The sequence below is a fragment of the Lytechinus variegatus genome, chromosome 13 (genome assembly GCF_018143015.1).
Source record: "Lytechinus variegatus isolate NC3 chromosome 13, Lvar_3.0, whole genome shotgun sequence".
NCBI classification, from domain to species: Eukaryota; Metazoa; Echinodermata; class Echinoidea; order Temnopleuroida; family Toxopneustidae; genus Lytechinus; species Lytechinus variegatus.
The window spans coordinates 28,175,221-28,202,881 of NC_054752.1; the positions used below are offsets into that span (position 1 = coordinate 28,175,221).

The 27,661-nt window shown below is 36.4% G+C and overlaps 2 protein-coding genes across 2 annotated transcripts in view; one reads left to right on the forward strand and one right to left on the reverse strand.

The window, feature by feature from the left end:
- LOC121426026 (sushi, von Willebrand factor type A, EGF and pentraxin domain-containing protein 1-like) overlaps positions 1-4,526 on the reverse strand; it is a 63,314-nt gene extending 58,788 nt beyond the window's left edge. Inside the window, exons 1-3 of the mRNA XM_041622156.1 lie at positions 4,366-4,526; positions 3,118-3,211; positions 920-967 (exon numbers count right to left, since the gene is read on the reverse strand). Coding sequence (XP_041478090.1) covers positions 920-967; positions 3,118-3,175 — 106 coding nt within the window. The 5' untranslated portion in view covers positions 3,176-3,211; positions 4,366-4,526. The remainder of the gene's footprint in view (positions 1-919; positions 968-3,117; positions 3,212-4,365) is intronic.
- A 179-nt stretch (positions 4,527-4,705) lies between these two features.
- The window catches only part of LOC121426927 (sushi, von Willebrand factor type A, EGF and pentraxin domain-containing protein 1-like), a 64,257-nt gene continuing 41,301 nt past the window's right edge, over positions 4,706-27,661 (forward strand). The window contains exons 1-19 of the mRNA XM_041623338.1: positions 4,706-4,915; positions 6,981-7,028; positions 7,338-7,470; positions 9,820-9,935; positions 11,543-11,719; positions 12,891-13,076; positions 13,647-13,898; positions 14,376-14,561; positions 15,311-15,505; positions 16,025-16,219; positions 17,067-17,267; positions 18,218-18,424; positions 19,284-19,387; positions 20,388-20,559; positions 21,699-21,923; positions 22,878-23,066; positions 24,113-24,310; positions 24,883-25,018; positions 25,588-25,706. Of these exons, the coding sequence (XP_041479272.1) occupies positions 4,852-4,915; positions 6,981-7,028; positions 7,338-7,470; positions 9,820-9,935; positions 11,543-11,719; positions 12,891-13,076; positions 13,647-13,898; positions 14,376-14,561; positions 15,311-15,505; positions 16,025-16,219; positions 17,067-17,267; positions 18,218-18,424; positions 19,284-19,387; positions 20,388-20,559; positions 21,699-21,923; positions 22,878-23,066; positions 24,113-24,310; positions 24,883-25,018; positions 25,588-25,706 (3,103 nt within the window). The 5' untranslated portion in view covers positions 4,706-4,851. The remainder of the gene's footprint in view (positions 4,916-6,980; positions 7,029-7,337; positions 7,471-9,819; positions 9,936-11,542; positions 11,720-12,890; positions 13,077-13,646; positions 13,899-14,375; positions 14,562-15,310; positions 15,506-16,024; positions 16,220-17,066; positions 17,268-18,217; positions 18,425-19,283; positions 19,388-20,387; positions 20,560-21,698; positions 21,924-22,877; positions 23,067-24,112; positions 24,311-24,882; positions 25,019-25,587; positions 25,707-27,661) is intronic.

The following is a 27,661-nucleotide window of genomic DNA, read 5'->3' on the forward strand; positions in this document are numbered from 1 at the left end:
AAATAGATGGACAGATCGACACGATACTGTATATACATAGATACAGATAGATAGGTAGATAGATAGACAGATAGATCGAAATGGAGGTAGATATAGAGAAAGAGACAAAGACAATGGTGGGGTTTCAAATGACCGTGTTAGCATTATGGAGCTCTGTTTTCGGTCAATTATGGCGATAATTACTCTTAAAAAGTAAATTTGCGAGGTTTCGTGAGCGCGGATCGCGAGCTCAAACTTTTCGACATTTCATGTTATAAGACATAAAAATTAAAAAGATATGCATCTGACAAAAGAAAAAAATAAGCGCGAGCTGAAAGTTTTAATATACTTACCATAAAAGGAACTTTTTTAGGACTGCATTTAGTGGCTTACGATTATGAAAAATATCGCACCAATCGAATAATGCAAGCGCGAAGCGCTAGCTGACTATTTTTGACATTCCAACCTGAAAGCTTGATATTTTAAGCATGTTTAGTAACCATGAACAGGATGGGCACCTTAGTAAACAAAGAAATCGACTACAAACCCACCGTCGATATGTAATTGAAATTGAATTGGTAGTTTTCGCATTTACTACGCATCGATTCCTTTGAAAAATGCAATTAAAAGCACAATGGCGAGCTGAGAGAGGCTTTAGTCAAATGATGATGGACTGAGACTGCAGATCATCCGAAGACTGGCACCGGACGAACAATTGCAAATATGTCGTTGTTCCAAGTCAAGAGATTTCGATGCCGTCTTGCTTTACCATCTTTCGACAAATACCTCTCAGCTCTCCATTGTGATTTGACTAGCATTTTCAAAGGAATTGGGATTGGCGTTGTGTCTCGGGAGTAAATGCAAAAAGTCCGGTGATGAAGTGAATACGATAAAATAAATATTCACCTAACTCTACAGTTCGAAAAACAGGAAAACTTACCCGGCGGTGGGGGAGGTGGTGGAGATCTCCGCCGGCGCCTCCAGCATTCTAAAAGTAAAAGAATATGATTCACAGAGCATATGGATCTTCCATTCAACATTCGAGTCACGGAAGAGAAAGATTATTCTATTGTTACACCAATGACACCAACTCCCATCGACCGATCACACGCCATTCAAATTAATACACAGAATTGTGATCGGTATGGTTTTGGTGATGTAACCTCACAATGAATTTGATAGGATTTGAACTGCCAGAATTTTATATAGAAATGTTAGATGTATAGTTCAATAAGAAATTGTTTTTACTTAAAGAAGAGAAGAATGAAAGAAATGAGATCATTTTCAATAATAGGTTCATCCGTTTGAAAGGACAAACATATTATAATGAAAAGCTGTTTTTAAAGAAAAATTATAAACTCCATCATATTGTAGATAAAGATGGGTAGATTAAGTCTATCTCGACCTTTCAAAAAATGGGTTTGGATTGTTTTGAAATAGAAAAGATACTCGAATTTTTTAATAACATTCCATACTTTTGGAAGGACTCGCTGAAAAAAGGGGGTCAAAGTTCCATAGATAGTGAGTTAATTTTGGATTTTCAATTAAAAGGCAGGACTTTTGACTTGCAAGACATCACATCAAAAAGAATATATGATATTCTTGTAAGTATGAAATCGGATATACCCCAAGCATTTTAAAAACTTGAGGAAAAATATAATATAACAAAAAAAGATATATCTGATATATTTCTAAGACCACGAAAATCGACTCTGAATAGCAGACTCCGAGAATTTCAATTTAAAATATTACACAATATACTATACACAAAAAAAATATTTATATTTATTTAAAATGACAACAGATGATTTATGTTCATTTTGCAGTAAAAAAAGAAGAAGAAACATATGATCATATATTCTTTTCATGTGATAAAATAAAAACTATATGGAAAGAATGTGGGAACATGCTTCAACTCCCTATCATTACAAATATAGATAAAAAAAGGTGTACACGTAGGCATGGAAGGGTCAACTAAAGGAGAGGCTCAATTATTAAATCACATAATTATCCTCATAAAGTATATGATTTTAAAAAATAGTAGAAACACAAAAGATCCACCGACCCTTAACCATATTAAGGAAAAAATACAAGAAGATAGACTTGAAGAAAGAAAACTAGCAGAACAGAGAGGTCTATTAACAAACCATTTCAGAAAATGGGACAAGTTTATTTTCTAGGGATGCTGAGGCTAAGAAAGTTCAAGCACACAGTAGACTGAAATGGAGGGTAGGGTTGAGGGGAGGGAAGCAGGTCGCGCTTCCTGGGCTTGGATGGGATGTGGGGGGAGGGGGCAGGTGGGATTTTAGGGCTTTACTTTGTTTACTCATTCAGTTCAATTGCGTCACTATAAATTATTTTGTTATAACTATTTTGTTCCTGATGACTCGAGTGTTATATTCTGTATTTCTTTTTGTACAATTCTTTTTTGTATTATGAATAATTGTTTATTTGACTTTGTGAACAATGTTTTGTTAATATACTATTGTATGATTTTAAACTGAATGTCTTAATAAATACTACTTCAAAACAAAAAAATTGTTGGTATGACCAGGGATGTGTCATGAAGGGAGGGATGTCGTTACAAAAGTGTGAACGATTACCATCTGAAGTGAAACTTGAAAGTGATGGAGGTTCCGAAAGAAAAGAGAAGAAAACAAAGTTAGGAATGAATAGAGATTTATCTCCTGCGAAAACGAGTAAGATTGACCAATAAAGATATGTGTCTTCTACCAATAATAGGTAAGAGAAACAGTAGGAGGGAAATATCAAAACCGAAGGCGTAAAAACTAAAGCCTGAGCGGAAAGGATTGTATGGTTATATACGGAGCAAAGATAAGAGAGGGAAAATATGAAAAAATGAAAGGATTATTAATGTATCAAGCTTGCCTTTCTATGAAATATTGTATTCTAACCTGAAATATAGAAGGAGCCGCCACAGACCACAGTCTTGGTTTTCATTGAGCTCTTATTTTGCATTTTGGCAATTAAGTAAAAAATCTATTTTTTACACACGATTTTGAAGGTCAAATCCATCCCAACTGAAATTTGATTTTGATTACTACAGAAAACCAAAGAAGCATGAAAATCGTGATGTAAAATAAGAAAGTTGTGAAGGTAATTAGAAAGTGTGTTTACCTCCTTCCGACGTCAGGAGGAGAAGTAAAAGAAGAGTGGCGGAATATCGCATCATCATCTACCGCCCTAACTCAGCATCGAAGAAAGTTATATCCTGAACAGAAGAATAGGAGACGATGATTAATCAACAACCACAAGCAGATGTGTTCAGTTTTATTCTACTAGGTCAGGCATGTCAGATTGCCATGGGTAGTTCTCGCACTTAGCACTTAATATAAGGGGTATAGGAGGTTTGAACGCCAAGGCGATGTATAGTTAAATTAAAAATAGTAATAATAATAAAACCCGCGTAACTATTTTGTGAAAACTATTTCTCTACAACATCTTGAGATTTTTTTGAAAACATTTGCAATTAATCTAGCAACATTGAAAGCAAATTGAAACAACGTCGCGACGCGTTGTTTTCGGCACCGAACTGTCTCGACTATTGCGGATGTATACACGAAGCAAATACGAATTTCACACACAGTGTAATTCAACAATATTGTCCAATTCAACCCGATAATTGTTCCAAATATTTGCACAATGACATTGGGTAAATAATATGTTTCATGCTCCTTTTTTTCTTCTGCGTTATTCCTCTTCCCCCTCTCTTATTATAACTATGATTACTATTACTACTATCTTCATTGTCATCGTTATCAATATCAATTCAAATTTTCAATAAAAAGAAACAATTTTTGTTAGTATTATATTATCATCACCAGCAGTACCATTGTCATCACTATCATCATCGTGATCGTGGTTATTACTATACCATTTCCCTCTGTCAACCTGGGCCCGCCCCGTCTTATTAAGAGTTATGATTGATCCGATCAATTCCAAGTATATAGAAATCCATCAATGTCATTATATTTCTAATTAAGTTTTGAATTAAGTATTAAATTTTTCTAAGTAATTTGCACAATTTCCCTTGAAAACAAAGAGAAGCAAACTGAATTGTCAAGAAAAAGGGAGAATATATGAATTAACGTCATTTTTAGAGAATAATTTGAACAAACATGAATTTTAGATGTCAGCGTTGCTGGCTTTCCAAAATTGCGATTGATCGGATTAATCGCAACTCTTTGTAAGACGGACCCTTCATTTTCCTCCATTCTCTTATACCACGTTCCATTCTCTCCCCCCTTTCCATATCTCTCTCTCTAATGCTCTATCTCTCTCTCTCTCGCTTCCTCCCCTTCTCCTGAGAGCTTGGAAAACTATTTTGCGAAAATTTTAACAAGAATAATGTATTGAATTACTTACCAGTTCTGTTTAACAAAATATGCAATATCGTCCTCAAAGCACGGTGATGATTCTCGCCATGTGTAATGAATCATTGACGAAGATCTTTTGCTCCAAGATAAATAAATAAAAAGAAAAATCCGTGATTCGTCTAAGTAGACTGCATGTTTACCGCCAAAATTACACGGGGATCCTGCAGATTTTTTTTTCAAAATCAAATCAAACCATTATATCTGCTTAGACAAACATGAGATCTTTGCTCTTACTCCTTGGATGTAATAGATAAGGGGTTATCGGCAAGGGGTCATATTGGTCTTCACTACAAACCAAAGAGACAAGGGACAACTTTGATTGGACATTCATCTCGTCAGGTTCGTTATCTTTGAAATCCGGGATCTAAATGACGGTTGAAGGCAAAAACAAATCGTTGAATACAAATGTTCAATCGTGTCGTTCTCTTTTTCCGCTTGTAGAATATTAATCTACGTGCCGATTGACAGAGGAATCATGGCAAAGCTTTGGATTTTAATATTAGGCATATTACTATTTCTGTTACATTTTGATAATGCAGGTAAGATACTGTTTAACATCATTATTTAGATGTCGCTGCCAACGCAGTTTGGAGACGGGGTGGGGTGCGGGGTTTCTCAGTTATTGCCCCGAAGCTTTGGAATAATCCCCCCATTAATGTACGTGAGGCAAAATCGTTTGAACTGTTTCAGTCGCTCCTTAAGACCCACCTTTTTAATAATTTCACTTTCCTATATTTCGCTTCCATTGTGTTCTGTATGAAATCATACCTCTTGGTTACTTTGCATTACCATATTGTGTTCAGATTCTTTTTACGTGCTTCTTAGTTATTAGGATTATTTGAATGTACATACATGATTATCGACCCGTTATATTTAACTTGTATATTCGGCGATTATCTATTTATTTATAATTGCTTTTTCGTAATGGTGTTTTCAGTTCCTTTGTGTTCTTTTACTGAGATATCTTGCACTTATATTCTTTCCCCCTTCTTTCTTAGCGCTTTGAATCTTTCGTATAAAGCGCTTGATAAATTTTGTATATTATTATTATAATCGGCTGAAAAGGAGCCCCCTTCAAGATTGAGAGGAGCATTTTCCCCAGAGTATGCGTTTTGTCCGAGAATCTGGAGTTTGCATTACGGTAACCTGAGGGACTAGCACACAAGAGACCGGTGCGATTCCGTGCAACCGGTCCCTCTCTGCATGGAGGAACTTATAAGCCCACACCATTTCCATGTTTTTTTAACGAAATTATTTTTACAGTTCATGTTTTTCTCTATCTCAGTGTTCACCCAAACAGCAATTCGTTTTCCATTGTTGCCTCCTTTTTGATAAAAAAACCCAAATTATGTTAGCAAAAGATGATCATTTATATATATATATATTTATATATTTGAAATTATTTATACAAGATATAAAGAACATGATAAGCATACCGCTGTTTTACATCATGGTCCTGATACAACAGGTTTAAAAAAATAATTCTTAAAATGATATCATCAATATAAAAAAAAAATCATTGCAATAACTATTTTACATGAAAAAATTACAATATGAAATGATAAAACGATAAGAATGTTTTTTAGAGGCGGCTTTATACCAATACAGATTTAAGAGATTGCTGGTACGATATATTTTGGGTCGATATGGGCAAGGAATTCCAGACGTTGATAGCAGCATAGATGCTGTAGAGTTAACAAAATTCCGTATAGGGTTTTGGCAAGACTGCGTGTGAAGAGTTATAATGTCTAGTATTGATATCATGTCTGACCATTCGGTACCAGTTACTGTTACCATGGTTACTAGGTTGCAACAGTTAAGGGGAAGTTCACCCTGTGACAAAGAGTTTATTGTAAAAATTGCACAATGAATAATTAAAAAATATATTGACGAAGATTTAGTGAAATCCATCAAAGAAAAAAAAAGGTTATTAGAATTTTGATTTTTTTAAATTTGTGACGCCATATGCAGCTTAATTTACTACATATATTATGGTAAAAAATCAATGAAATGTCATTTTTTCAGAAAATTGAAAATGGTTTTTACTGTACCTTCAGTATATCAATGGAGAAAACATTCACACCCGTCTCTGAAACGAAACAAAAAATAATTCATAAAAACTATTAAAAAGAATGAAATCTATTCATTTTATGTTACATAATATTTGGGGCAGCTGTTCGTATGTGACGTCACAAATCCAAAATTTAAAATTCCAATTACTTTCTTAATCTTTAATAGAACAACAAATTGGAATTTGTTGTTCTTAGTTTACTGAGATATCTTGTATTCCTTTTCCACTTTTTCTTAGCACTTTGAAACTTATGTATAAAGCGCTTTATAAATGTTATATGTTATTATTATTATTAATTCCCTCAAACCTCACCAATATTCTTTATTATTTTTTCTGAAATATTTACAACTTTTTTTAGAGTGAACTTTCCCTTTAAGTTTATGATATATACAATGTACACATGTAATGTGAATTCGCTGAATATTTATGTTAACATAATAATCTGTTGGTTCACCTTTGTTTATCCTTAAACATACATCCTAGAATAAATTATCAGTCAAATTATTGTCTTCGATCCTCTCTCTCTTATACAGATGCTTGGCCCAGGAGGAGGCGGCGAAGAAGAACTCCACCCCCTGTCGGTTTGTAAATTGAATATTTCATAACATAGTCTATTTCCTATTACATCTTATTAAACTATTACATCGTATTATAATTTAGTCTGTACGTGACATTATTTTCATGTTTTTGTAATTAATCATTACTCAGTCATCATTAAAAAAAGTGCATGTGCTTATTTTGTCCATACTTTCGTTTTTTTAAAGAGTTTTATTTATGTGTCTGTTCAGAATTGATTTGTGTTTATTTGTGTCAAATAATATAAAACCTTTCATTTTAGTTTGTATCAAAGTCAATGAACGATTTGAATTTGAATTTATTTTGACAAACAGACACAGGAGCGCCATACTTCACTGACTGTCCTAGTGAGAAAATAATCAAATCTTCGACAACACCAACCACCGAGGCGACGTGGAAGGAACCAACCGCTTACGACAGTTTCCAAGGTGGATATGTGCCAGTTGAGTGAGTGACATTAAGACGTCCGGTGGTGGGTTGACCATCGATATGAAAAAAAATGGAATCTGGAAACGCTTAAAAGTACTCCAAAAGATCAAGCACGCACGAAGTTAGACACTCATTTCTCTTGCATTTGCGTGTTGTTTCTGACGTGTTGGTATACATGTATTTGGCGTCATATTATGTTAATTGTGTCATGTACTTTCCCGTAGCTTCAACATGTTCAGGGTCGTATGTACACATAGGCGGCGGAAGCGGGGGGGGGGGGGGACAGATCCCCCCAAAAAATGAGGTGGGGGGGGGGGACTGTCCCCTCTAAATTTTTAGTTGATAACTTTTTTTTTCTTGTCAATTTTGTTTCCTGCGTCCCTCCCTAAATTCCTAAATTCTGGTGGACCCCCCTTAATTTTTTTTGGCTTCCGCCGCCAATGTGTGTACAGCACGTCCCTCCAAAAATGTCCCTCTGATGTACGGCTGCATTGATTTAAAACTTTAAAATTATTCTCAATAAAATGTATGTAATAGGAAGCTCATATCATATTCTAACTTCTATACAAATTTTATTAGTCTCGCTTCAGTGATTTTGAATACACAGTCTATCATGTAGCAGTGGTGCTTTTCAGCTCATCCCAAGTTTTTCATACCGCTGAAGCGAAACCGATGAAATTTTCTTAGAAATTAGATCATGAAATAAGCTTTCTACTAATGTACATTAGAATAATGCACATTTTGGAATTCATCCAGCCCTATGTTAGAGGGACATTTTTTTTTTGGGGGGGGGGGAGAGGACGCGCTGTATGGCACCATAGAACTACCTCTATTATATCCCGTTTATTTTGTTAGAGAGATGGTGTTTAAAATCAATATTATAAAATAACGGGTGGGCAAAACCGTAAGCCTTCTGTTATACCTTTCGTTAATCATGTATAACTCAACACCATTGTTCTGGAAAGGGTATGCAAAATTAAGGTGAATTCACTTTCATACTGATCAAAAGGAAGTTTGCTTGTGGGGAATAAACAAATACAAACTTTAGACTATATTGCATTCAATTCAATCCATTTATTCCACTGACAATACACTCATACAATATAAAAAATTCAATAAGCATGGAATGAATACCAAAGCAAATACTTTTTTTTTTCATATTGTTTTATTCTGATTCCATGAACAAAAATATATAACATTTCAAATTAACATTTCAAAACACATAATATTTTACATTTCATATTTGGACATTTTTCACTAACTTAATACCAGCATAAATCATATATAACTTAAAGGAGAAACAATGAAATCAGTTATAAAAATGTTTGAAACACCACTCCCCCCCCGCCCCAATCAAAAAGTCTTCCCTTGCACATTTGTGGAGGGCTATTTATACATGGAATACAAAGAAAGAACAAAACAAAGTAGACCCAAATCCAAAACAAACCAATTAACAAATAGATATACTGACACTAGGATCCCTTAAAAAAAACATATAATATGCCTAACACTTTTCCTTTCATGTATCAAATATTCAACAATGATTTAAAACTATATGAGATTACTTGGCTTGCACTCATCAAAGACAAAGCAAATCAAAAAAAAGAAATCGACAAGTAAAAAAAAAAAAATAAATAAATAAATAAAAAAACATCACAAAAAATACATTGCAGCTATATAATTTACACATACACACACACACCCTCACACACTTCCATGTACACCCCCACACACCCACACACAAAGAAAACGTAACACATACACATTTATTTTAGATTTGGACATTTATAGAAGTACAATTCCCATTGGTTAGGTTCCCCTGAGAAATAAAATATTCATAATGGAGGTAAAAAAAATTAATATGAACAAACATAAGGAGATACAAAATAGATTACAAGCCTGTTATTTGACTGTCAAATGAATACGATTTTATTCTTTTAATCAAGCAGTGCAGGGAAGGGCTTGTTTGAAGAATGAAGAGATAATAATAATAATACAAAAGATAATAACAATAATAATAACAACAACAACAATAATAATAATAAAAATAAAAATAATAATGATACTAATAATAAATCACCCTAGTCCTATAGGACGAAGTAAACCAGCATCAGCAGCTTCATGGCGTTCTATTATATATAAAGAAAAAATATAAAGAAAACAAAACTCGATTCCAACTCCTGCCTCATATTCTCAGTGCGCCTTCAAATTATCCTGATTTCTACAAAACAAGGAATAATACATTTCAAACACATGGAAATCTCTTTCTTGAAGCATCAATGGTAGTAATGAACATGATGAAAGCATTGCTAGCCAGTGTATCGTTATACGCAATGAAAGTTGACGAGGAACTTTGTCTTTAAACAGACGCTACGGAAAAGGTCCTGGATCTGAATTTGGAGAAGGAGATCACTACACTACTTACACCGCACGTGACAATGCAGGAAACCAAGCCAATTGCCAGGTACACATCAATGTAAACGGTGAGATGCTACCCAACTAAACATTATTCTTTCTTGGACAATTTCCTGCACTGTAAAAACTCCAGTGTTGATTTAACACCAGCCCGGAATCTAAATATGTCCACACCAGAGAAGTGTTAAACGACAACAGTTTTGTTTCGGTCTAACAGCAGAAAAGTGTTTATACAACACCAGTTAGTATTAAAACAGCATCGGTTTAAATCCAAACTGGTGTTGATTCAATACTTCTCTGGTGTGGACATATATAGACTCCGGGCTGGTGTTAAACATGTTAAATCAACACCGGAGTTTTTGCAGTGTGGTTTCTGAAATCATTTTATTTCATAAGCATCTTTATCACTAATAAATTCTTATCCTGAATGATAAGGAAGGTAGGTCTTGCGCATGAATTTTGGACTCTTTGTAACTTAGAAATAAGGCATTCCAAACAACAGACCATTACAGTAGTCAACATGGTCAACCTTACACTGTGAAAAAAAAGAGTAAATTTACGTTGGTCATTTTTTTGTTGGGTAATATATACGTTGGTTATTGTTTTGTTGGGCATTATGTGCCCAATACTTAGGCAAATTTTTACTCTGCCGCTGCCAAAATACAGATGTCCAATTGTTGGGCTAGTAATTGCCCTGCTGAGTGGTAAATGTTGCGAAACTTTACGATCACGAGTTGCGCTTGCAGCATGCTACACACGGTCGATAAGATATGGAGGAGCTTCTAGATGACTGGGGGCTGGGGAGCCTCGCTGAATCTTTCATAGATGAGTTGCTTAAACGTTTTTTTAATTTTTTTATTTTGGACTTTACGTTAAGCATAATTTGTAAGGAATTTGTCAGAATAGGCCTACATACATGACATATATCTGACGCTGTTTTGTTTTTGCTTCACTCACTTGAGATATGCACTTGCACTTGTATGCAGCGTTATTGTGCATGCAAAGCACTTTCGGATAAGGTCTCCGGATCGACATCAAAACCCCAGTCAAGTAATGACCATTTGTTGTGTAAAGCAAATGAAAAATGCCCAACAAATAGTATTATTGATTGCAGGGAGGGATCATAATAACTCAACAACTTAGTAAAATTATGCCATTTTTCTTGGTGATTATTAAAGGCCTTGCCCAGATGTTGGGTTAATAACTTTATTAAAAAGTTGGGCAAATTAATGTCCCCCAAAATGTAGTTCAAAATATTACACAACAGTTGGGCACATTAATGCCCCAACAACGTTGGGTAAAATATTGCCCAGTAGTTGGTAGGGTTGACTATCGGCCCAACGTTGGGCAAAATATTGGGTAAAATATTGCCCAATTTTTTCACAGTGTACCTGTAATCAAAGCAATCGGAGGACCATATCATAGATCACAAACAGGGGCCGCGGAAGGGGGGGGGGGGCTTGGGGCTTCAGCTCCACCTTTTTCAAAAACCGTTTACACAAACGTAAAAATGACGATATGGTTGTAATTTTTTGCATGGTCAGCCCACCCCTTTGAAAACTGTTCCGCGGCCCCTGACAAAAAATAACCAATTCTGAGCTCTGTGTTAAAGATTTGGTCGATAACGTGATAAAATGAAATGATTCATTTTTTATTTTCTATTCCTACCACGCAGTACTGAGGTGCCCTACGCTCTCCCATCCGGCGAATGGATTCATCATTTGTTCTAACGGGGTTTCGGTTGGCTCTGAATGCAAATACTACTGCAGTACTGGCTATGCCCTGAACTTTGAAGCCACGAGGGAATGCAATGAATATGAAGAGTGGACCTTCGAAGAACCAGCGTGTAACCGTAATGACAAGACAATTATGAAAGGATTTGAATGAGAGATTGTTCTGTATTTTAGAAGCCGATATACTTGAAGGAGAGGGGGGGGGGGGGGGCGCAGAGGGGCACGATTCCTACTTTCTGATTCTCTAGCTTATTTTACTTTTCCGGTCCGATAAGACAGCTGCAAAGAATGGACAATCTATAGGCAGTGGCATAAACTTCAAACTTTACAAACCAAACTTTTCACGACCAAGAAAAAACAAAAGAGAAAAGGAAAGAAAAGGGTGAAATATAATATTATTTCCCGAAAATTTTGTCAAAATCTATCACAAAAGTAGATTTTGGTTATAAAAAATACAATTTTTTGGCTCGGTCTCTTTGCTCGCAACGTTCTATGAATTTCACGCGATACGTCCTCCAATATATCTGTCCCCCAAATATTTCGTTCATTGCATCACTGTTTATAGATGTCTATGCTGAATTATCAAATTTCAAAACATCAATAACAAAATCGCGGTAAAGGGATACTCTCTTTTGTAAGTTAAAATCTGAAGCCATTATACTGACAGGAAACATGTAGCATGATGATCAGGGTCTATGTATAGTAATCATGTCCCATCGCGTGGATATCACATGGTCCTAAAAATGCAACAAAAAAGAAGATAAATGTAGTTTTATAATCTCAGTACCAGTCACACCGATGCAATCGACTCTATACAGAGCAAAACGATTGCATTGTATTAGGCGTTCTGCAATCATCGGGGTTGGCATCGTCTTTGTGGCCGCTGTATTTCCCACGCCAGATGCGAGTTTTCACCTCGCGATACAGAACGCTTTCAAATATATAACAAATCTATTGCAAAATGCTCTTCAAGACAACGAACAACCAAGAAGTCTTTCTCGAAAATTGGTGGATCAAAACAGCAGTTTCGCCTTGGACTTTGGACAAACAACATATTCACAATTATTTTTCGTCAGCAACGAATTTTCAGGACGAACTGCGTTTCCAGCTCACCAATTTTTGACAAAGACTTCCCAGCTGTTCATTGTCTTTTGACGGGTATTTTCAGTTTGTTAAACTTATTTGATGCTGTATTCTTGAATTTGTCCTGCGTGGTGGTGTGAGAACTCGCCAATGGCAACTCCAAAGCGCATGACCCCAGTTGCAGGGTTTGTAAACTTTCTCCCCTAGAAATATCCTGCCCGTCTGATGAAATTGTGGCTCCAACCAACGGCGAGGTAACCTGTACAGATGGTTCCAAGCATCAGAGTATCTGCACTTTCACCTGTCAAGATGGTTTCGCTATACCACCCAATGAAAGCCGGGAGCGTATCTGCACTACCACTGGGTGGACAGGGACCCAGCCGCTCTGCCAAGGTGAGAGGGGTTTCGTCACAAGGGAAACCTACCCTACTCCAGGATAACCCAATCTCTTACGTTATTGTATTGGTTCAATTCGACATATGTTCAGTTTTGTTTGATGTGACGGTGTAGCGTAAGACAGCAAGTCTTGTAGTGGCGCCGCCGCCGGAATGTTTTTGTTCTATAAAGATGTCTGTAAAATAAGTTACGCTCGACTAAACTAAAGACTCGTGAGATTTATGTTGTAACTGACTTGAGTGACTTCGCATCTAAAGAACACGTTCCAATTGAGCTTAACTTTTAGTCAGCTAAATACCTTAGTCACATTTCCCCTACGATGGCCGTACGGCGAGTCGAAAACAACCTTTTTTTATTCAAACCACCTATATGTAGCTGGTACAAAAATGTTAAAACTGCCGTTTTCGACTCGCCTAACGGCGGCCGTAGGGGGAAATGCGACTAAGGTATAAGAAACATCACTCATGTGAGATGAAGGTATGTTAACACAAACACAATTTTTTTTTCTTTGAAATTGATCTCAATCTAATTCCACTCGTTATGACTGTTTTCTTGCCATGGACTCAGACTCGTCTGCTCCTGATTTCGACACATGTCCATCGTCACAGATCGTATATGCAGGTGATCTGGAGACTACGGCGGTTGTAACTTGGGATGTTCCAACTGCTTCTGACAATTCCGGCGAAGAAGTGGTTGTCGTTCAAACACAGGGATTGCCACCTGGCTCAAGATTTACTCAGAACTACCACGTGATCGAGTACACCGCTACTGACAGTTCGGACATGTTCTCGACTTGCACTTTCACCATAGCTGTTCAAGGTAGGATATATTCAATTTTAAAGAAAGTGCCAGAATGTTAGTTGGGGAATTATGCCCCATAGGTCAGTTGAATATCGTTCTAAAAAGGAAAACCACACAGTTCCCTTTTTACTTTATTGCTCCTCGAATGTTTGAGTCTACTGTTATTAACGGGAATAAACCCATTTTCATTAGAAGATAAAATATGTCTGAGAGAGAAAGATACATTTGAACTTGAACAGAGTGTTTGGGATCGAGAATGGGACATTGCGTGTATTATTTTTCCATCTAATCAAAGGTCCCACACACTGACATTCACATGGTCAAGCTAGCAAATCCCATGAGTGCGAACAGCGTTGGGTCTGTGCAAAGAAGTTTAGTTGAAAATCTTTCGTGTTTGTAACGTAAACCTACATGTAGATCCCTTTAAAGATCAGCTTAAGTTTCATTATAGCTTTAAAAGTGTCAGGAACGCCTTACTTTCTGTCATTTACATAGTAATTATGTGCAGAAGCGTTCCCATTTACCCGGGTCTCCTCGTCAGCTGCCCGAATGGAAACATTCGAGGGTCTGAGTGTTCCTTTGCCTGTACCACTGGGTATCGACTAGACGGGACAGACTCTATAACTTGCCAGAAGGTCGACAACGCGGGAGAATGGACGGATAGTGCGCCAATTTGTGTGGGTAGGTATTCATCCCCGTCGCATAGTCAGGGCTATAACCAGTGTCCGGTTTCTGGTTTGGAAGTGTTGAAACTGTTCCAGATTAGTGATTCTTGATTAATTCAGACACTGTTCTGCTTCATAAACCGCTTAACTATATTTTCGAAGATTTGATTGTTATCATCCAATTGAAAATAATGTAACTTTGAGTTTGATAAATTACTTGTTTCTACGTGACAAAAAGAACATACTAATCAGATAATAATTAGGCTCATTAATTTATCAAGCTCATTCCTCGCCAAACCTCTTTACACGTGACTTGGTTGCCAAGATACATTACCTGAAGATGAAAATAGTTTTTAAATCCATCTAGAGAGCGTATGTCTCATGGAAATACTTGTCGGAGGTTTTATTGACCCAGCCATGTTTCATCCAACAGTTACCGTAGTAATGTAGTTTCTCAGCTAATCAAATTTAAGGATAATTGTCATATCTGATAGTTTGTCTGATGAAAAGTTTCCGAGGAACCATACTCTGTTTACGAGAGAGGGTGTGTGTGTGATTGTGGTAGGAGCATTTCTGGGAGAGATGTGTGTACTTGGGTGCGGGTGTGTGTGTGTGTGTGTTAGGGGGCACTATATGGATCAACAGGATTCGTATAGGGCCTATGCCATGGTGTACAAGTATAAGCTAAGGTACAACTTTAAGTCAAAGGTCTGCGCCAGTCGTTGCGTCACAATACATTATATACCTCATTTATGTGACTTTCAGTTTTGGAATGCCCGGATGTGGATGCGCCCGAAAATGGCGATTATGCAGGGGGACAGCCTTGCCAGCGAAGTTATGGATCATCGTGCTACTTCACATGCAATGCAGGTTACTACATTGATAACAATGTCTTGAGGTGCAACGCTCAACCCGGAAGTGAAGATGCATGGTGGGAGGGTACACAACCTACATGTACAGGTATGAATTCCAAATCATCATTATCATCATCATAATCATTCATATTGTTGATATTAGCATTTTAGAAATTTTGCTTTGGCAATGGGAATAATTATTTATTACCCTATTAACATGATTGATGTTAGTCATATCAAATTATTATCAAAAACAATTGTGACTGATTTTGACTAATTCAATTAGTGGAGGTAAAAGTGGTTCCTAGTTGTAATACAAAGTAGTCATCGATAAAATTCTGACTTCTATAATATTTTGGAAGCACCGGATAGGTATGAAATATATAGGCCTATTATGTTCAAATCATGATTAATTCATTTATCTCCATTATCAAAATATGTCGTAATATATCACAAAATTAAAATTTTTGTTACAAAAAGGTTAACAATTCTACTCGCTCGCAATTCTTAGTTTTGCCCTTTACGCACTGTCGTCCTCTATCTATGAACACCGATCGACAGCACTGTTCCCCCCTCCCTCATCCCATTGCGTCACCTATATAATTATTGTAAACCTTCTCAACAGTTAAAATGTGTGATGTTCCTTCTTTGGACGACGGGATGCAATATGACATGAATACAACTTGCGCAGATCAGGGCGAGGTTGAGGTAGGGGAGGAGTGTGGATTTGAATGTGACGTTGGCTACAATCTGTATGGAACAGACGTATTAACCTGTGGATTGAGCGGAGAGTGGCAACAACAATCCCCAGTATGCGAAGGTAAGTTTGTAAGGGAGGGTATTCCTCACCTGGTAAGCTTGCAACATGACGTTCGACATGGATCTTTCACGCTAAATCGTAAAGAGTTCAATTCCTTAAAGGTCTGTCTTAAAGGTTGGTCAGTTCCAAATCCCCTGCCAATAACGGTAACATCATCAACGTATTTCTAATACGATAAATCAAAATCATGCAACGCATAGTTGGTAATGATTAGGAATACGATTGGTCCAAGTTTGGTTCCCTGTGGTACTTGACTTCTTAAACGTATCGACATATCGACATGGTGACTAAAGGCGACCGCACACCTTACGATTGGTCTGCGACCAGATTTTGGAATAAAACGAAGTAGAATTCGATGCTAATATTGAGACATGGAATATCTTACTGCATAATGTTCTCAATCACCATACGAATACCTTTATTCAAATCTGTGACTATTTTATTCTGAGGATGATAATCATCCTTCTCAGAATAAAAGCGAATTTAATATCTAGTCGTAATGACGTCGTACGATTGGCTAGGATTTGAAACTCATTTGGCCTTTACTCCAAAATTAAGGCTTGTAATCTTTCAAAATGGTTACATTAGTATTCTTTCAATCAATTTTAACCTCAAATAAAATGATATGTTCCATTCACATTTTCAGAAAATGAGCAAAATGCGATTTGTTTCAAAATCGGATCTCGAACAGCCGTAAGGTGTGCGGTGGCCTTAATACTTGGAGTTATGCCTTCCATACATTTCCCTTTGAACAAGATAATCTAAGATTTACAGAAAGTGGTTCACCATTTCTTGACAAAACTTATAAATATCTATTGAAAATCATTCCCTGTTATTTTTGTGTTAGTTGTGACATGCATTAGCAGCGATATACCCAGTCCTTCTCACGGCATAAAGAGTGGATGTCCAAATGAGAACGAGAATTATGGAACAGTCTGCAGGTTTTCATGTGACGTTGGCTATCTCCCGTCTGAGTCCATTTATCGAACTTGCCTCGATGACGGAGATGGTAGCGGTGTGTGGAGTGGTGGTCCTGTCTCCTGTACTGGTAAGAAGTTTCCATCATAATTGTAAAGTATCAGCATGAGATAGAACGAACTATGCACATGCAACAAAATAAGTTTATTGTATATCTTGATGAATCGAGGCACATTGAATTTGATGTATCACATACATTTTGCATTTGTTTATATGCGTTGTGGAGAAATATTGAATAAAGACTTTCTTTGAAAAAGAAAAAATGATTGTAAATATGTTATATTGTATGTACAAATATATTTGAAATTCAGTATTACGAGGTTATTTCTTTATGGCCATTACCATTCTGAGTTTCTTCCATTCACTTTCTGTACATGTCTAAATATTGTTTACATGTAACTTTATAATATAATAATATAATATAGAGTATTTATATTGCGCACATATCCACCTTGTTAGGTGCTCAAGGCGCTCCTATATTACCCGGCTAAGCAAGGCGTTCAGAGCGCACACAGCTTCTTGAGGAATTACTTCCTACCGGTACCCTTTTACCTCACCTGGGTTGAGTGCAGCACATTGTGGATCAGTTTCTTGCTGAAAGAAATTACGCCATGGCTGGGATTCAAACCCACGACCCTCTGTTTCCGAAAGTCTGGAGATTATTCCACTGGGCCACAACGCTCCACAATGCTTTATCTGTTGTTCTATTGTAGAAAAACAAATAGATATAATTCATCAATTAGATACTGCTAGATAAAAAAAAAACATTCGCTTAAATACTGGTGCACTGGTATTGGCATGTCAAAACGCTTCTAAGGATGTTCATTACTTTTCAGTAAAGGTGCTTAAAAATAAGATCCCGGTACGTTTGGCATACAGACTAATAACTGGTGAACTAATCAACAACTTGATCATGGACATAAAAAAGCCTATTGCATAGACTCGATTTGTGAGTAAACGTAAAGTAATTTAAAAGAGATTCAAACTTTACAACGTATTCACTGGTATTGTCTCTTTCAGTTGTTCAGTGTGATCCCCTCGATGTACCAGCAAATGGATACGTTGACTCCTGTCGGCTAGACGGAGATGAGACCAGTGTGTCCAACAAGCAGGATTATGGAACCATGTGCAACGTTTTGTGTAACTTGGGTTACACAGCTCAGGGTGCTATCTCTAGACGTTGTCAAGCTGATGGGGAATGGGATGGCATTGCCCAAAGCTGCATTGGTAAGTGTAAAATTGAGCCCACTTTTGGGCTGTTGAAGAACGACTCGCGATCAAACTTAGTTCGTATCGGTGCAAGAACGTCCATAAACATTACATTTTCATGCATCACATGCGCGCACAAACGCCTTATATAGCAGCACGCTTAAAAGTGTATTGCATAAGGGCGTTTCTGCACAAATAAGGCGCGCGAAAATGTTTTGCTTTATAATGCGTTCTAGCACCCACATCACTGATTTCTTGAGTTGAATTTAAGCAAAAGGTATTTCTTAAATGGGCAGAGAAGTATTATCCTATGAAATATTTTGTTGTGTATCTATAATTAGATCTAGAAAATTCAATAGAAGGATCAATTATTAGAGCTCTAAATGGTTTTTATTGGTACCATTTTATTTCTAGTGATGTCAGACAAAAAAACCTTAACATTATAAACGATTCCAAGCAAACTGGGGGGGGGGGGGGGGTATATTGCAACAGAGGTTCGATAATGGTGCCCACTGTCATCTTGTTTATGAAGACTTAAGTATTTTCCAAAATTTTTAGATAATCAACTTGGAGGGATGATACATTTTATTAGCTGCTCTTCTAAAGCCAACGTAATTATGCTGCATTACAGTAGCGCGCTTATATAAGGGACATCTGATAAAGTGTCACGCGCTGTATAAGCAAGTATAATCATTATCATTGTATTAAAACAAATTGTAAAATGAACTTTGGCAGTTGATACATGGCAAATTTATTTAAATGATGCCATAGTGGGAATTAGTCATATGAGCACAATGAATTTTGGACCAATAACAAAAATGCGTATCACCTATAGTATTCATGATGTATGTGCTACATTATTTCACTTTCTATACAGATGTAACGCCACCATATCTAGAGTGTCCGGCTGACCGGGTGATATTTGCACAAGAGGGCCAAGCAAAAGCTGAGCTTCACTGGGAAGACTGGGAACCTGTAAAGGTAAAGACCAGGGGCTGGTTTCAGAAAGTTATGATCAAACAAAACTAAAAAAAATCAAACGCAACCTGAAATTCAACCAATGAAACGCACGTGTTATTTACTTGCGCTTCGTTTTTTGAGTTGCGTTCAGACGCAACTTTTCCTGCTAGATAATTTAGTAGTGCTTTAAGCCCGGCACACATTATGCAATTCGATGCGATCCGAATTTCAAAGAAATAAGATATGGACATTCCAACCAATAAAATCTTAGCGATCAGAGTTAAGAAAAGGAGTAGGACTACTGAAATCGTAATTCAGTCTTGTGCGTGCCTCCCTGTAGGAATAAAAACAATTTACTTCAAATCCAAATCGTAATCACGTCATCATCGGCTGTGACTATAAGCCGATTTAGACTTTACTCCGACCACAGAGCTTGCCGCAAAGCGAAATTATGATTTTATTATTCCTAACATTATGCCGAACTTCAAATAAGATATTTTACTTCGTGGAACTTTCACATTTATGGTAAAATGGGATTTATTAAAATATCGCGTCGCATCGGATCGCATACGGTGCGCTGGACTTTACACACCAAAGGGTTAGTGTTAAAATGTGCAACACCAATCTACTATTAATTTATCAATTTCGTAACGTTAACTCCCATGGTTGAAGAAGAGTAATTCTGTTAATTTCATTGATGTCTTAAAACCTTTGGGGATACAGAAGTTCAGATGTTTTCCTTCTAAGCAAAAAAAAAAACAAAACGGCGTAATATCTCGTAAAACGAATTTCAATTAAAGCAGGTGTAACTCATTCAAAGAATGCACCACATTATCTACATGATAAAAGTATTTCTTATGTAGAAAAGAAGGGTGATGTTTTCTAGATTCGTGAAAAAAATAAATTCACCGAATTAATGATCATCGATAGAATATGATCCTATACTTTCTATTATCACTCCTTTGAAATCAGTTTTGATTTGAATGAAGAGAAATCACGATTTTTCCTTGGTATCAAATAGGCGACTGATGGCAGTCTTCAAATTACAGCAACATTAGCCTCGATAGACTTTGTGCCAGTCTCCAGCTATAACAGACCAGCTTTCTTTGATGAAGGATCGCACACCATTTCCTATCGTGCGACGGATGCGGCTGGTTTCACGTCTACGTGTTCATTTGAGATAGATGTAAAAGGTAAGTTATCATTCTCTTAGGAAACTTATCATTCTCATCATTTCAAAAGAAATTAAAGTATCAGCATGAGATAGAACGAACTATACACATGCAACAAAATAAGTTTATTGTATATCTTGATGAATCGAGGCACATCGAGCTTATTTAAATTATGTATTGTGTATATGTATGATATTGAATTTGATGTGTCACATACATTTTGCATTTGTTTATATGCGTTGTGGAGAAATATTGAATAAAGACTTTCTTTGAAAAACAAAAAAAGTTGGTATAATAGGCCTACTTTAAATTCCATGCACTTATACATTTCGTTTTATTGCAACAGGGAACCCCTATCAGTGTAGTTTAAAGATTTCATGAGACACTTCACACAAAAACATATAATTTACCTGAACACCATCATTATTTATTTATTCATTCATTCATATCAGTTTCTTTTACTAGGGTAGCCCCTTCATTTACGTAAACTGACTTACACGAGGCCCTGGTGATAATAAATACCTATAACATACTTATATGCATGAATCATTATGAAACACTAAAAGTGAAATAAACACAACTCAAAAGCTCTTCTAGTCAAACTGATAAAGAAAATCATATATCAGTAAGTTACTAACAGAAAATGTTAATGATATCATAACTTACAATTTTTAGGATCTGTGAGCTCTGACTATGCGTGAACAATAATAATGTTGAATGTTAGTGATTCAAATCAGATTGAGTCATATCAACGAAAGTCAGAAAAATCAGGGGCCCGTAACACAAAACTTAGCAATGATCGTAGAACGATTTTCTACGATTGATTGCATAGACTACAATGTACAATCAATCGTAACAATCAAGCTTACGATTAATCGCTATCCTTTGCGTTACGGGACCCAGTTAATGGTACTTGTTTATTCAAGAATTGTCACAGAAAAAACACACAACTTCAGTTGACTGTGAGTTTTCGACATATCCTAGTCAACCCGGTCGACTCCATGCCATTTTTATCGCGATCGGGATCCTGTCAACTTCTCTCATTTTGTTGAAATGATCGACATACATTCTATTCTTTGGATCCTCCCCTATCTTGACCATGAGTAACTGATCAAAGTTTATGTGAAATTTTCTTAAGAATATATCTGTTTCTTTTCAAGTAACACGCTGCCCGCCTCTCTACGCGCCTTCGAACGGTGACGTCACACTGAACTTGGGTCAAGGGTCATGTGAAGGAGGCGCAGTCTACGGGTCTAGCTGTCTGATCATGTGTGACATGGGTTATATCATAGCAGACGGCAATGTCACAACTGAGCGATATTGCTTACGATCATCCGATACCAGTACGGTAGGCTACTGGAACGGGACACGGGCAGAATGTGATGGTGAGACTCAGAATAAATGATGTAACTGTTCAAGGTTAATAATCATAATAATAAAAATTAGACTTATATCGCGGCAAATCCAATCTGTAGAGTGCTCAAGGCGGTTTTCAACAAATTAAAAAACAAATTATGAAGAATTGAAGAGAAATGTTTTAAGGTATTGTTTGAAAGTTTCAATGGTCAAGTACTGTTTAATGTTTCCAGGGAGGCTATTCCATAACTTGGAGGATGAGTGAACAAATGATCTTTCCCCCAGGTTTTGAAAACTATTGGGGGTAACGAGAGAACTGGAAGAGGAGGAACGCAATGATCTTGAAGGGGTATAACTATTGATCAGTGCAATGAGGCAATGGGAGAAGAGCCATTGACATAATGGAAAGTTAACAACAAAATCCTGAACATAATACTAGTACGTTGTTTTACAGGGAGCCAATGTAAGGATCTTAAAATAGGAGTAATGTGATTGCGCCTGGTTGATAGAGAAGCAATGTGAGCGGTAGCATTTTGAAGTTTCTGAACTTTGACTAACTGATTCTAGGGTAGATTGAACAAAAGGGAGTTACCAAAATCGAGACGGGACGTCTCAGTGTATTTGTCGGAAGAACCCACTCAAAATCAAATTGTTTACCTAGAATACCCTGTAATACAAGCATTAATGTTCTATTACCCCGCCCTAGGAATATTTCTTGATGTACCATAGATATTCAGTATTAATGTCATTATCCATACTTCTTTTATTGCCTGGATATATAAATTGATTCTCCTTAAATGACAATAGAAAACAAAACAATCAGACTTTAATGTGCTCTCTACTCTCTGCACGGCAATGGGAAACTCGAAGAGAATATTTTTCACGACCAAATTTTCGGCAACCATTACTAATTACATGAATTAGGATATGCAACGCTCTACCCAATGTTATTCTGCTTGCTCACTGTCTTTTTCTTTCTGTAGCTGTAACCTGTCCCGTGCCTGATATCCTCAATGGTCACGTGTCAGGCTGTCCGCCAATCGTTGCACAGTATCAAGACCAATGCGAATTTGCATGCGACGACGGCTATCGATCGAGTAACAGTGAGAGTGTCGTCATGAGGTCATGCCTGGCCAATACAAGCTGGAGTGACCCGGAACCACTTTGTGATAGTAAGATCTTTTAAATTTTCAATTACCTAACATTATGAAAAAATATGGAAAGCTTCACCTTACTTTCTTCCTGTTTCGTCATCCTGATAGCAAAGACTGATTTTTCATTGTATGCTGCTGTGGCCCTTGAGCAAAATGGTAGTGTAACCTACCTAGGACTGCTATTCTGACATTATTTTGGTTTAATTATAATATAAGGAAACCAATAAATTTTCAGAATTCAAATACCTAATATTATGAAAAAAATGTGGAAAACTTCACCTTCTTAACTAAATCCTATTATGATTCAGTCATGTCAGTTTCAGCTATGGTATTTAGTTCAGCTTTGTTTACATTCTTGATGCTTTTGTTGTCATCCATTTCCATTTAACTTTCAACCTGCTTCTCTTGTCATTCCTTAATTTCTTCTTCATATGTGTTCATTCATTGCATTATGACATTAGATTATTTATTTATTCCTATTTTATAATTATCCCAACATGTCATTCATCTCCATCCTCTATCTCTTATTGGTTATTTGAATGAATTAGTATCCTACACCTTAAGTTGGCTCCTCAAGTCTGTTTTATTTTGATTGGTTGATATTGCTTAATTTGAAATATAAATATGTAAGTTGTAGAAATGAATGAGTTCTGATGTGGCAAAGGAGCCCTTTTAATAAATCAGCGCACTCCCAGACTTCATCGGGTTAAGTTTTGTGATGCTTCTGTGTCTTCCGAGTTTATTTCCTCTTCCTCATCTCCATTTGTTCTGTTTTATTCTCTCTCTTCAGTAAAACATTTATTTCCCATAGTTTTTTATTATTTTCAACCCCCTAAGTAGCAATATCAAACAATGGAAGGTTTTCTGTGCTGTTTCTCTCCGACTTAACTTATTCATAAACTAGTCTAACTAGTCTTGTCATTGTTTTATAATATTTCATTTAGACCCTTTTAATTGTATTATTATTCTAAGATTTGTAATGTGATCTTTTTCTCGAGATTTTATGATTATCACCAAACTTACCATTACTGCATATTCGCTATATTACTAATATTCGTTTACAGTAATCGTTACCTGCCCAGCAAACCTCAATCTCAAGTATGGAAGTGTGACCCCTGACATCTGTACTCTTCCCGATCCTGTCACCTTTGACACGGAGTGTAACTTTCAGTGTGATAGTGGATTCCGTATGTATGGCCCCTACTCCAAAGTGTGCACGGCAGATGGAACTTGGAATGATCAAAGAAATGTTGTTTGCGAAGGTGACTAATGAAATTTTAAAGTCCCCTTTTCTTCCATTTTATAAACTAAACCAATTCAGCTTGGTTGCTGTTTTCTATGGTAATTCCTAACAAAAGATAATGTATGCAAGGACATAGCAAAGCATGTGTCTCATTGCATAACCAATTGAAAGAGATAGTTAAATTGTTCTTCTTTTGATGACAGACAATAGTATACCTAACAAAACATGTTTATTCTTCTTTGGAAGCCCCCTCGTTATGGCAACCATAAGTTGCAGTGATCTGAAATGAGATTAATCTTTCGATTTTTCCCCCAATAACATCGAAAGAAGATTCCAATTTTATTACCTGCTGGCTTAACATGTTCACAATTCTTAACTTATTTTCAATACTCTTAAAGATACAATCTAATCGTTAGGCCTATTAGAAATGCAACAAATATAGTATATTAACATAGATAACGTCTTTAACTCGCACCACCTATCTAATATGTTCCCTATTTAAAAGAAATCGGGGGAAACACTAAGGTCTTTGACGTTACCTAAATAAATATCCGCTCTTTCCAATTATTATTATTTTTCGGCTTCTTACAGACGTACAGGCTCCGATGTTTGACAATACATGTCCGATGTACGTTTACGAAAACGCCGAGAAGAAAATGACCAGTGCAATAGTGGTTTATGATGAGATTACAGCTACTGACAATTCAGGAAACGCCACGGTCATCAAGTAAGATTGCATTGTAAAATTTACTTTGACCAATTAGGGGAGTTGTAACCCTATTTAAATGTCTCATTCGTCTGAGCATTAGGTTGATTTTGATAAATATAGCCAAATACAAAGAAGCATATGTCACTTGAAATTCCTTCAAGATTATTCAATTTAAACAAGATATGATGGATGATCAATGACTGATACATACTATACCCAAATGAAGTGACTGAAACATGGAGTATGCAAGGGCATGGATCAAAATGGTTTTAATCGAGAAATGAACCCTGAAAGAGAAATTCATTATACATGTCCCATTCATCTTTAAAGAGAGGACTGGGTGTGGCTTGAGACTACCATGTCAGAAGCCTTTATGGATAGGACAAGGGGGTAAATCGATAATTTCCGAAAAAAACTAAAAAAAAGCAAACTATGTGGCAACATCTTTTTCAAGACCCAAATTATATAATTGATATCAATATTGTTCAACATAATTTTCTTCACTAAACAGCCCCTCCCCTTGCTTCAATCTCTGATCAGATAATTTATTTTATTAAGTTGTCTTTTACTGCTTTCTCCTAATTTAGAGTCGTTGATCACGTAGGACGGGGATTTCGTTTTAATGAAGGTTCCACTACAATTCCATACATTGCAACAGACCGGTCTGGTAACTCTGCAAACTGTGAAGTTATAGTCTCAATTAATGGTAATGGACTACTTGATATGTATACAGTGCGTATCAAAAAAGTTTCCACTTTGAAAAAAAATCCTGTATATTTTACATTTGTATTATCCTGAGGATTCTTCCACATTTTAACATTAGTACAGATCCATTAAAGCAAATGACGATATAACTGTCGAAAAATATTTCCGCTTGAGTGAGCACCACTTACTTTTGAAAAATTAGTGGAAAATGATTTGCGCAGAACTTTGAAATAGTACTGCGAATAAAAGTACAACTTAAACATGAAGAAAAGGTGGAATTTAGCTAGTAAAACTGATTTGAAGATATCTTTTAACCTTTTTTTACCTGTTTCCGTGCCAATAAACACTTCAAAGAGTGCATTTCGCCTCGCCCCACTCCCCACACACCGAGGCCATCGTGACGATATTTGCTTTACACTGAGCTATGATTTACGAGGAATGGCTTAAGCTTGATTTTCATTTTGCTAATCATTGCCAAGCTTGGGAAAAGCGTGGAGAAACAAGTATTAAATGAAAAATGAAATGTAAACCCACTTTCAATGATAAAAATGCTGGAGATGTCTGATATGAACTTTTGTTCAGATTCAGTTATGTCCTCAGATCCAGCTGGCACAAATAGGGTAAAGGTTGTGCTTACTAAGTGTTAAAATTTCAATTTGGGTGGCAAAATTGTTACAAAATGCTTGAATGTATCCGTTTTATTTCAATTGACTAAAAGTGCAGGGGAAATGGATGAGAAATGTTTCACAAAGCAAGTTTAATTTCGCCCTTCCCCCTTGACACAGCGTGTCAAATCTGTTTGCGCATTTCTGCGCAAACAGATTTCTGCGAGCTTTACAAAAATGCACAGCGCTCATTCAAGTTCAAGTTTATTTTCCATTTCCATTATCAACATTACAAGCAAATACAAATCAAACATACATTATAAATATAGACAGAAACAAATGAAATGTGATAACAATGATTACAAATCAATTACAAGTTACAAAATATTTGTAAAATAGTTTTAACAGAATCTGATATGGAAATGAGGGGATCCACTAAAAAGCATTGCTTGTAGAGCGTGGATCTCCTAAGAAAGTATATCAAACATTTGAGAAATGGGGCTCATTCGCAGGAGTAAATACAATAAGTTAAAATAGAATATTGGAAATAATAACAAGATGGTGAGTGATAGCGAGAAATGATAAAAAGATGACAGAGATACAGGACGATACTAAAAACTAAAAAGAAAACAGACATGATAAAGAATAGAGGGAAGAGAGAAGGAATAAAGTACTGAAAGGGGAGCGAGAGAGAGAGAAAGGGCAATATTCTGACAAACCTTTTACTTTCATTGGATAGATGAGACCTAAACCCAAAATCATATGTGAAAAATTTACCCACATGTTGTGTCTTTTCAATTCCCAAGGCTTTTTCAAAGTGTAAACTTTTTTTGATACGCACTGTATATATATATATATCATCATCATCATCATCATATCAGCCATGTTCAGCCCACTGCAGGGCGAAGGCCTCCTCAAGTTGGTGCCAAAGGTGCTTGTCTTGTGCTGACGCAATCCAATTTATACCAATGAATTTTGTGAGCTCGTCACTCCATCTCAATTTCTGTCTACCCCGATTTCGTGATCCTAGCCATGGTCTCCATTCTGTGATGCGTTTGGTCCACCTATTATCATGTGATCTTGCAAGGTGGCCAGCCCATCTCCATTTCATTGATTTAATTGCTTTGATTATGTCTATTACTTTAGTCTGGTTCCTAATCCATTGTATGGTTTTCCTATTGCGTTTTGATATCCCTAGCATTATACGTTCCATACTGTGTTGAGTGGTTTTTAATTTCTGTTCCATTTTCTTTGTTACAGACCAGGTTTCGGAACCATAGGTCATTGCCGGTATAACACATTGATTAAAGACTTTTCTTTAAAGGCAAACTGGCATATTGCTCTTCATAAT